Here is a 10,000-nt window from a genome sequence, read left to right on the forward strand (position 1 = left end):
CGCAGTGACGACTACAGTGGGGGCAGCAAACGTGGTGCAGATGATTATAACAAGCGCGGAAGCGACAGCTACAAGCGGGACTCGCGGGCCGACTATAAATCCTCCGGTGGTGGTCGCTCGAGTGATGATTATGGAAAGCGCGACAGCTACAGTAAGCGCGATATCGATCGTCCCTCTTCTAGTTCGTACGAAAGCCGTAGTGGAGGAGGCGGTGGCAGCAGCTCGGGTGGTGCCGGTTTGCTATCGCAACCGATTGGGAAGGACAGTCGGTACAGTGACCGCTCGAACGACTATCGGGGCAGCGGTGGTGGGGGCAGTGTTGGCGGTCTGAATGGTGGCAGCGGTGGCCGTAATGACGATCGTGATCGTAACAATTCCTCTGGCAGCCGCTACAATGATCGATCGAGTGGAGGAGGTGGCGGAGGAGCAAGCACGGGCGGCAATGTCGGTGGTGGCAGCTGGCACAGTTTCGGATTGTCGCAAACCAACAACATCTCTTCACTCGGCAACTGGACGGACAAAGCGAATGACGGAAGTGGCGTTGGTGGTGGCGGCTGGCGTAATATGGACAATGGGCAGGATCGGTACGATCGTACGTACAACGAGCGCAAGCCACTTCCAATGTCATCCGGCAACGCCGGTGGCTTCTTGGATCAATCCCGTGGCAATCAGTTTATGGGAGGAGGCAATAGTGGTGGCGGTGGCAGACCACAAGACCGTTATGGACAATCGGTGTCCAATCGATTCGATAATGGTCGCTATTGAACAACAAGGTTCGCCGGCCTCATTTTACTGTGAATAGATTATGTGTTTCATCTCGACTCTCAGGCGCCCGCCGTTTGACACCCGGATGATACTTTCCTTGCGCGGGAAAGCAACTTTAATTTTAAACACGACACGCACGTGAAGCCTATATGTAGTTTTGAGTAATTTGAAATAGAACTATCTTAAACTTAAAATAAAACCCTTGGCCTTTTTAATGCGCGAAATATGTAAGCGCGGAGAAGCAGAACGAAGCGAGCGGGCTTGTGTTATTAAAATATGATTCATATTGTAAATCATTTATTGGTTTTTGGAATGCAAAACATGCCGTGGGTTTACACACAGAACTAACACGTATTAATTCGAGTTTTTTTTCTTCTTTTTTTTTTTGGGGAAACGCAATCATTGGCCAAACAATGAAATAAAACAGTCTAAACTCCTTGGACTCGGCATAGCAAAGGTCGCTTCTATGCTAGATGAAACCAACATAAACCCATTGGGTGGTGAGCGCCTCTCCCCTGTACGCGCAGTAGGAGTCAGATTCAATTTACATAAAATTGTGAAGAAGCCCCACACCTCTATCGTTAGAAGCATCTTCTTAGGAAGGGAAAACCGGTTTGTACGCTCGTCACCCGAAACGCTTCTGATCTTTCATTCGATTTCTTCCCCAGATGCTGGCTGGCACTACATGATGATCTGTGGTTCGGGAACGCTTAGGGCTATGCTTTTGTGTGGCAGTACTTGTCCTCCGTTGATGTAGATTTCATCCTGCACGATGACATCCTCGCCCAGCACGGTCGTACCTTCGAGCCGTACCCATCGGCCGACAACACACCGCCATCCGATGATACAACTGTCCAGCCAGGAGTGGGACTTGATGATCGCATCCTTCAGAATGGTGCACCGCTTGATGCAGACGCCATCCTCGATCACGACGTTGGGACCGATGGTAACGTTCGGTCCGATCCGGCAACCAGCGCCAATCTTGGCCGTCGGATCGACCAGCACGTTCCCGACGAACCCGGCCGGACCACTGTAAAGCATCTCCGGTTTCCGCTGGCGTAGCGAGGTCAGGTAGAGGCACATCCCCGTCAGGAAGTCCCGCGGCTGTCCGATATCCATCCAGAAGCCGTTCAGCTCAAACGCGTACAGGTCCTTCTCGTGCGACATGGCGGGGAAGATTTCCTTCTCGATCGATGTCGGCTTCAGCTCGATGCGCCTCAACACGGACGGATTAAGCACGTACATTCCGGCGTTGATCTTATTGCTGACAAACTCCTGGGGCTTCTCGATGAAGCTCTTGATGCAGCCATCGTCGGCGTACAGCACCACACCGTACTTGGACGGTTCTTCGACCCGTGTTACCACGATTGTACCTTCCCGGCCATGCCTCCGGTGGAACTGTTCCAGCTCTTTGAACGGAAAGTCGCAGATGATGTCGGAGTTGAGCACAAAGAAGGGTTCCGTGCTTTCGGCGAGAATCGATTTGGCAAGCGCTAGCGGACCGGCTGTACCCAGGGGTTCCGTTTCGTGCGAAAAGATAAGCTTCACGCCGAGCCGCTCGACCTGTAGCTTCAGTTCCGCCTCCATCTGTTCCGCCCGGTACGATACTGCCAGTATGACCTGCGTTACTCCGGCTTCGACGAGTGCTTCGATCTGGTGCAGCAGGATCGGTTTGTTGGCAAACTCGACCAGCGGTTTCGGTGTGCTCAGGGTAAGCGGCCGGAGGCGGGTACCGTAGCCACCGACCAGAATCAGTGCCCGCATGCCGTTGCTCTTTCCGACGACTCCCATAATTCCGTTCGAGATGCACCACGGATTAGATGCCACGCAGTCGCAAGTGACACGTAAGTAGTTCTGTGTAGACCGAGCGGTGCACTACTGCTGTTATCAGTTGCCGCCACTTCACTAGTTCCGCCTAAGGATAACCGCGGATTCTACCACTCGCTGCCGGTAATTCGTTTCGCGAATATTTGCAAACCGTCCGACTAGAGCCTCTAAGTTACCCGTAAAAATACCCGTGGATTGCACTGAATAGAACTAAAAACTATGCCCCTTGCGGCCGGAGCGTTCTTTATCAGGAGCGACTAGCTAGTTGAATTGACTGTGGTGGAAAAAATACGTTGCACGAATAAGTGAATCATGGTATTTAGTCAGGTGTTTACTTTAATCGCAGTCGGCGGCCAACAAGAAGAGAACAAAGTAAACACGATTGACGTGTCGCCCTGCCGACGCACACAGTGGGCCATTGTAAATCAAAATAATATTTTTTCGTTTCTAAAATCCGCTGCACATAATTCGCTGTTCCAAGCGCAAGGATACTAATCCTTGTCCATTTATCCAGTTTAATTGAAAAAATAAGAAAATTCAAGGATTTTCACTTTCCCTCTCTTCGCGGAAATGGCTTAGTGGGGGTAGTGGAACCCTAATGAATTCGACTCTTTGTTGTGGAAGGTCGTTCGTGATTAACGAGATCATCACAAACCGAACAAAACCAAAATTAGCGACCCAAGTAAGCGAACAGCACGGCTTTTCTGGCGCTCTGATAGGATTTCTGCTGTACCGTTTACGAAATGGTAAGTAAAATACAAAAGGCATCACAATAACGAACGTAGAAAGTCAGCTAAACGGTGGATTTGCTTCGATTTCATAGGCCTTCACCTCGAACGATGTGACGATCAGTGATGATTCAAGGGAATTGTTCTTCAACAAGCACGTCGATTACATCGCAAACCATGGCAACGATAAAAATGACTACGTAAGTGTGGCCTACCTGGTTTCGTCCTCCCGCGCTCAAGTTTCACTTTCCTCGGCAGGAATACTGCATGACGGAGTTCCTGCGGATGTCCGGTATCTACTGGGGAGTGACCGGGCTGGATCTGATGGACAAGCTGGACCGGCTGGAGAAACAGTCGATCATTGAGTTTATCAAAAAATGTCAATGCCCCGTAACGGGAGGAATTGCCGCCTGCGAAGGACACGATCCGCACATCCTGTACACGCTCAGCGCGGTCCAGATTCTCGTCATCTACGATAGCTTGGCAGAGATCGATACGGAGATGATCGCAAAGTACGTGGAGTCGTTGCAGCAGCTGGACGGCAGCTTCTTCGGGGATAAGTGGGGCGAAGTGGACACACGCTTCTCCTTCTGTGCCGTGGCGATTTTGAGTCTGATCGTAAGTTTTGAAACGATTCGAGATGGATTGCTGGTAGTAGACCACTGACATGGCATTACGTATCATTCTAGAATCGAATGGAAGTGATTGACCTTGAGAAGGCGGTTAACTTTGTGATGTCCTGCTGTAACGCAGACGGTGGATTTGGTTCGAAACCGCATGCAGAAAGTCACGCTGGTTTGATCTACTGTTGCGTTGGGTTCCTGTCGATCACGGATCAACTGCATCGGCTAGACTGTGAACGGTTGGCATGGTGGTTATGCGAGCGGCAGCTTCCAAGCGGTGGCCTTAACGGACGCCCCGAGAAGCTACCGGATGTGTGTTACTCCTGGTGGGTGCTCGCATCGCTCACAATCATCGGCCGGCTGCATTGGATCAGCTCGGAGAAGCTGGAAAAGTTTATCCTCTCGTGCCAGGACGCCGAGACCGGTGGATTCGCCGATCGTACCGGAAACATGCCCGACATCTTCCACACTCTGTTCGGATTGGGCGCGCTCTCGCTGCTCGGAGACAAACGGCTGAAGTCCGTCAATCCTACCTACTGCATGCCGGAGTATGTCATCGAACGGTGCAAATTGAAACCCAAAGTCATTGTGTTGTAACGAATTTATCGAGCGCAGATGAGCCCTTATACACCGACATACAATATAGAGTTTGATTCTAGCTTATGTGCTCGTGCGATGCATGAATAAATGCGAACCATTACGAGAACCCTTAGGTTTAAATTGCAAACGATAGCCATCCAAAGATGAGCAAAAAGCCCCCGAACGGCGTAAACTTGGCGAACCGGCGATCGTTGGTGAACGCGATGTAGTAGCAAGTGCCGCAGAACATGGACATTCCCGCCGTCATCAGTGCAGCCGTCTTTAAGGAATAAAATTAGCACCAAGAAGATTCTATGAGTTGTCGGTGTTTGCTACGGAACTGCCGAGCAATGACTTACCAAGAAAGGACGTGTTACCGGTAGCGACAGCTATCGGTAGGGCCTGTGAGCGGCCACAGGTAGCTCACCTGACAAATGAGAGAGAGTGAGAGTAAAAAATTAAGAATAAAGCGCCGGCGCTGAGTCGAATAGCGTCAGCGACTGGAGGCAGGCACGCTTTTTAGCGCTGCCCAGAGCATTCCTCAAAAACAGCCTTTTTCCATTAATTGACGCCGAAATCCCTAAAGAAGAACCCTTGCCGGTAGGGGAACCGGCAATACTAAAAAGCGTGCCTCAGCTTGCCAGCTGAGGTAGTGAAAAGCTTGCATCGAAAACCGTCTTCCGACGAGACGATTTTGTTAGAATTTGGAAGTTCGTTCGCGCGATAGCGGTTCACCGCGTCTAAGGATCAGCACCTTTGACGGAAACCGCGCGACGAGGAAAGTGAAGAAACAGTTATCATCGTTTGGACAACGACTTTCGTGCGCGCGTTAGTGCACCAGTAGTGAGGAACTGCGCCTCACCCAGTGAACATTCGCGAAAGTGATCATTTGCCGTAAACATTCTGCGTTCTTGTAATCCGCGCGCGACAAGACTCGAAAGGTGAAAAGATGTCGCGTCCAGGCACGCCATCGCGACGCAGTGAGAGTGGCGCCGGTCATCGAGAAGCAAATGAACCCTGTGACCCTTGGAGGCCAATGGCCTTTGATGACGCGCCATCGACATCGCGCGCGGGTGATGAGACGCGCGAAGCGAGTGAGGTGTTACGGGAAATCGCGCGCATGCGTCGCGAGCTCGAGGAGCAGCGCAACAAAACTCAAAATGCGCCTCGTCCGCACCCGGAAGCGGGAACATCGACCGCGTGTCCCGCGCAGCCAGCTTCGACGGGCATGCTAAGAGAGCTCGAGGATCTACGACGCATGCTGCAGGAGCAAGAGAGGACCAACCAGCGTCTTCTCCAAAGCGGTATCGACGAGCGGCGCGTGAGGTCATCGACCAGGCACGCATCCGCCTGGGACGAATGGGGCGATCTCAACCGAAGCCAGGTCGCTGCTCGGCATGTGGCGGCGGGAAAGTTGCCAAAATTCTCCGGGAACCCCGAGGACTGGGGAAACTTCAAATCGCGGTTCGAGACGTCGACGAGGATGTGCGGCTACTCGGACGACGAGAACACGATTCGGCTTCAGGAAAGTTTATCGGGCCGCGCACTGAAAGCTGTACAATGTCGGCTGTACAACCCCGAAAATGTTCGTGAAGTGATGGAAACGTTGGAAAGGATGTTTGGTCAACCGGAGACGATCATAGGTAACATCATCCGGCAAATAAGACAGGCTTCGGCGCCCAAGTTGGACCGTCTCCAGTCCGTGATCGACTACGGTATCGCCGTAGAAGAGTTGTGTGCGACCGTGAAGAACAGCGGATTGCACGAGTACACCTATAACGCTACACTGCTGCAGGAACTAGTGGATCACCTGCCACCAACGCTTCGCCTTGAGTGGGGTCGACGCAAGATGACACTACCACACTCTGGCTCACTAAAACACTTCGGAGCCTGGATGAAGGAAACCACGGATGCCGCCATTGCCGTTACCCCACCAGTGCAAGCGACGAACGGACGAGTGTTTGCTCACCACGAGCCGAGCGACGACGATGACGGGCACTCAGACAGATGCCCGACGTGCGAGAAGCCCTCCTGTGAGAAAGGGCCTAGATGCGACGCGTTCATATCCAAAAACATCAACGACCGCTGGAACCTTGTACGCCTGCATAAGCTCTGCAGAACTTGTTTGCACAAGCACAATGGCAAATGCCGTAAGGACGACAAATGCACTGTCGACGACTGTGGTCGATTTCACCACACTTTACTTCACGACACCAGCGTTTAAAGCGAACGCGCCCGTTGACACCCACACGCGCGACTACACCAGGAAGATCCGGAGCAAGCAGAGATCGCTCGAGTGAAACCACTCGAACGGCGCGGCGTGTGGCGGCACTCGGTTTTTAGGCTGCTGTCACCACTTCTCGGAGAAGCGATCTTTTCCATTTTGCTTAACTTCGTTATAGGTAGCGGTGCGCCGTGTCGAGGGGAACTGTGCCTCGTGACGGCAACCATGTAACGAACGTTTGAACCGAACCGATAATGTTAGAAAAACGTTTGAACCGAACCGATAATGTTAGAAAAACGTTTGAACCGAACCGATAATGAGAAGACCGATTTTTTTATGCGCGTGATAGAGGAACTGCGCCTCGTAATGTAAATGACGCGAAAGATCTGAGGTCTATTTTTTATTTGTCTAATTTCGTTGAAGGTAGCGGACGGCCGAGGAACTGTGCCTCGTGACGGCAACCATGTAACGAACGTTTGAACCGAACCGATAATGTTAGAAGACGTTAGGAACAGAACCGATTTTTTTTTGGTGCGCGTGATAGAGGAACTGCGCCTCGTAATGTAAATCACGCGAAAGATCTGAGGTCTAGTTTTTATTTGTCTGATTTCGTTGAAGGTAGCTGACGGCCGTGTCACGAGGAACTGCGATTCGGGACGGAAACCATGTAACGAACTTTAGAATCCGAAACGATTTATTTACGCGTGTAGAGGAACCGCGCCTCGTAATGCAAAGCACGCAGAAGATCCTGATGCAGCAGCAATTATCCAGGGAGTCGAACATTACATCCCAGATAGCGAAAGGAGCCAGACTCCGAAAGATGTTAGCGATGGCGGTATTCCACTGTCGGAAACCGTGAAGATTGAGAGTAGAAAGTTCACGTAGGTCTGTTAGGTCACAAGAAAGCTCAGCGGAGCCAAAACAATCCTATAGCGATACGTTGAGAAACGAAATGCGTATTCCATCAGCCAATGGCCATAATTTGAGGGTTATCTTTGTGCGCACGATAGCGGTACGCCGTGTCAGGAGGAACTGCGCCTTCTGACGGAAATCGTGCGAGATGGATCAACCATGCGCAGTGCGTAAACGAACCGTTAGGTGAGGTGACTGCTCACAGGCCTAAGCACGAAGAAATCATCCCGTACGAATGAGTCTTAGTACTGGGGGGAGTGTTACCGGTAGCGACAGCTATCGGTAGGGCCTGTGAGCGGCCACAGGTAGCTCACCTGACAAATGAGAGAGAGTGAGAGTAAAAAATTAAGAATAAAGCGCCGGCGCTGAGTCGAATAGCGTCAGCGACTGGAGGCAGGCACGCTTTTTAGCGCTGCCCAGAGCATTCCTCAAAAACAGCCTTTTTCCATTAATTGACGCCGAAATCCCTAAAGAAGAACCCTTGCCGGTAGGGGAACCGGCAATAGACGTCTAGCGAGCGGAGCCGCCAAAAGGGCAATGGAATGAAGGAAGTGATAACGATTGGTCATATCGAATATCTGCCGCGGATCGCGATCTTCGTCGTCGTTTGTGACGAAATGATAGTGGGCACCGTAGGCACCGAGCATCACGGCCGTAGCACCGCTCAATCCGGCCAGTCTCAGGATCTGCCGGTTATGGCCAAGCATCTTCCACAGCGGTGGTAGCGCTTGTTGGGCCACTGCCGTGGTCGTATGTGCCGCGGCCGTCTGTGCTACAGCCTTCGGCTTCAATCCCTAGCAACAGGTAACAAGGTGAATGAGTGACTTTGCGCGATTTCCGAGTTTTGCATAAATGGCTACTGACCACTGCTTTTGCACCGTTGGCTGCGATTCCCCACATAGTGCTGGAGACGGGGTTGTTGAATAGCACGTAGTTAAATGCGTCGTTCAGACCCATAACTCCAGCAATGGATTGTAATATCTTTGGCGGAAAACACACAAGATAAGCGAAATATTACGCTGGTTTTAAGGAGTTGCCTTTCGTTTACTTTGCAAATTAGTTTTCGGAAAAAAACAAATCCTTGCAAAGGCATGTTTACAGAGGCATGCGTTGACTTCTTGGCTCAAAGCGACGGTTACTGAGAGGGCAGCACATCCCAAAGGTCCTTTACCGTGTATCCTTCCTTCAGCGATTCCATCGCGAAACCGAGCTCTTTGCAGTAGAAAGGATGCCGACCTCGGGCCGTACCGCCTTCCTGTCCCGTCCCGTCGGCGAGATACGCGGTAAACTTGGAATTTATTTCTCCGCCTGCTCCTTGCTCGAGCTCCTCGATATCATCGAACGTTTGGCTGGGTGGCCGTTCCTTATCGGCCGGTGTTTCATAGAACACACCGAAAATGGGTGTCTCCGTGTAGACACTGTGCAGTGATAGGAGCTCCTTGTAAACCTCGCCCAACCGGTCCGGTGGATCGATGCGAAAGCCCAACACGTACGAGCCTCCGGTATCGAGCGTTTGAATGACCAGTGCCGGACCATACTTGGACTCGCGGATCCGTACGCTCGCTATCTGCATGTAGGGGAGCGAGATGTTGAAGCTATTGTTCATCTCGGCATACCACACCAACCGCACGTTGCTGACTACCAGTATGCCCAGGTTACCCTGATCGCTCGACAGATTCCAAACGCCGCTGATCGTATTGAAGAGCTGCTCCTGAGGCAGCACCTGCAGCTGACCGGCTGTTACTACGGATGAGCGTAACTTCAGCTCACGATACACAGTCGATCCTTGGTACAACCGGTAGATGTCGAAGACGGATGCAAAATGTTTCGTGTTGGCCAGCAGGTTCGTGAAGATAAACTCAAACCGTGAGTTGCTACCCACCCCGAGTATGTGCAGGGCTTGCGTAGTGCCTCGGAGCTTCGACACGACCGTCTTGGTGTTCATGGTCAGTATGCAGGCATAACCGATCGATAGGCTGAAGCGATACGAGGTCACTGAGTACCATACTATACGAAGATTAGTCGCTAGAATGCGTCCATTATCACCACTGTTGCCTTTGGTGTCCTCTACGGAGTCGAGTACGTCCAGGATACGCTCTCCGCTACGCAACGTTTTGTAACTAGCCGGAAAGTTGAAGAGCGCATTAATTCATTCCAACGTAGTCAGCGGATCAGGTACTTACATTGAGGGAATATCAAACTTTACTTCTCTGTCCTCCCAGACTGGTTTTTGATTCATTTTTGCCAGATACCTTTGTAATGCTATCAGTTAGATGTCCGTAGAGCTACGGAGTTTCGTTCGTTTGTTGTTCGTCACCATGGCAACAGCACCGAACACAATC

At 51.5% G+C, this 10,000-nt stretch overlaps 5 protein-coding genes across 5 annotated transcripts in view; 2 read left to right on the forward strand and 3 right to left on the reverse strand.

The window, feature by feature from the left end:
* LOC126571344 (SAFB-like transcription modulator) overlaps nucleotides 1-964 on the forward strand; it is a 5,420-nt gene extending 4,456 nt beyond the window's left edge. The window contains exon 8 of the mRNA XM_050229758.1: nucleotides 1-964. This exon is cut by the window's left edge and continues 106 nt beyond it. Within this exon, the coding sequence (XP_050085715.1) occupies nucleotides 1-765 (765 nt within the window). The 3' untranslated portion in view covers nucleotides 766-964.
* Nucleotides 965-1,026: 62 nt separating this feature from the next.
* LOC126571346 (mannose-1-phosphate guanyltransferase beta) lies at nucleotides 1,027-2,928 on the reverse strand. The gene has a single exon (XM_050229760.1). It carries the CDS (start codon nucleotides 2,554-2,556, stop codon nucleotides 1,447-1,449), a length of 1,110 nt encoding a protein of 369 aa, XP_050085717.1. The 5' UTR covers nucleotides 2,557-2,928; the 3' UTR covers nucleotides 1,027-1,446.
* A 255-nt stretch (nucleotides 2,929-3,183) lies between these two features.
* On the forward strand, nucleotides 3,184-4,606 carry LOC126571347 (geranylgeranyl transferase type-2 subunit beta). The gene is made up of 4 exons (XM_050229762.1): nucleotides 3,184-3,338; nucleotides 3,416-3,520; nucleotides 3,579-3,938; nucleotides 4,010-4,606. The coding sequence occupies exons 1-4, from the start codon at nucleotides 3,336-3,338 to the stop codon at nucleotides 4,538-4,540; spliced, it is 999 nt and encodes a 332-aa protein (XP_050085719.1). The 5' UTR covers nucleotides 3,184-3,335; the 3' UTR covers nucleotides 4,541-4,606.
* A 52-nt stretch (nucleotides 4,607-4,658) lies between these two features.
* LOC126571349 (transmembrane protein 256 homolog) lies at nucleotides 4,659-8,728 on the reverse strand. Its single transcript, XM_050229764.1, has 3 exons — nucleotides 8,523-8,728; nucleotides 8,156-8,452; nucleotides 4,659-4,802 (listed from the first exon to the last, which is right to left on the reverse strand). Exons 1-3 carry the CDS (start codon nucleotides 8,613-8,615, stop codon nucleotides 4,659-4,661), a joined length of 534 nt encoding a protein of 177 aa, XP_050085721.1. The 5' UTR covers nucleotides 8,616-8,728.
* Nucleotides 8,729-8,773: 45 nt separating this feature from the next.
* LOC126571348 (Bardet-Biedl syndrome 5 protein homolog) lies at nucleotides 8,774-9,891 on the reverse strand. Its single transcript, XM_050229763.1, has one exon. It carries the CDS (start codon nucleotides 9,601-9,603, stop codon nucleotides 8,794-8,796), a length of 810 nt encoding a protein of 269 aa, XP_050085720.1. The 5' UTR covers nucleotides 9,604-9,891; the 3' UTR covers nucleotides 8,774-8,793.
* Between the last annotated feature and the right edge of the window lie 109 nt (nucleotides 9,892-10,000).

The sequence above is a fragment of the Anopheles aquasalis genome, chromosome 2 (genome assembly GCF_943734665.1).
Source record: "Anopheles aquasalis chromosome 2, idAnoAquaMG_Q_19, whole genome shotgun sequence".
In the NCBI taxonomy this organism is placed as follows: domain Eukaryota; kingdom Metazoa; phylum Arthropoda; class Insecta; order Diptera; family Culicidae; genus Anopheles; species Anopheles aquasalis.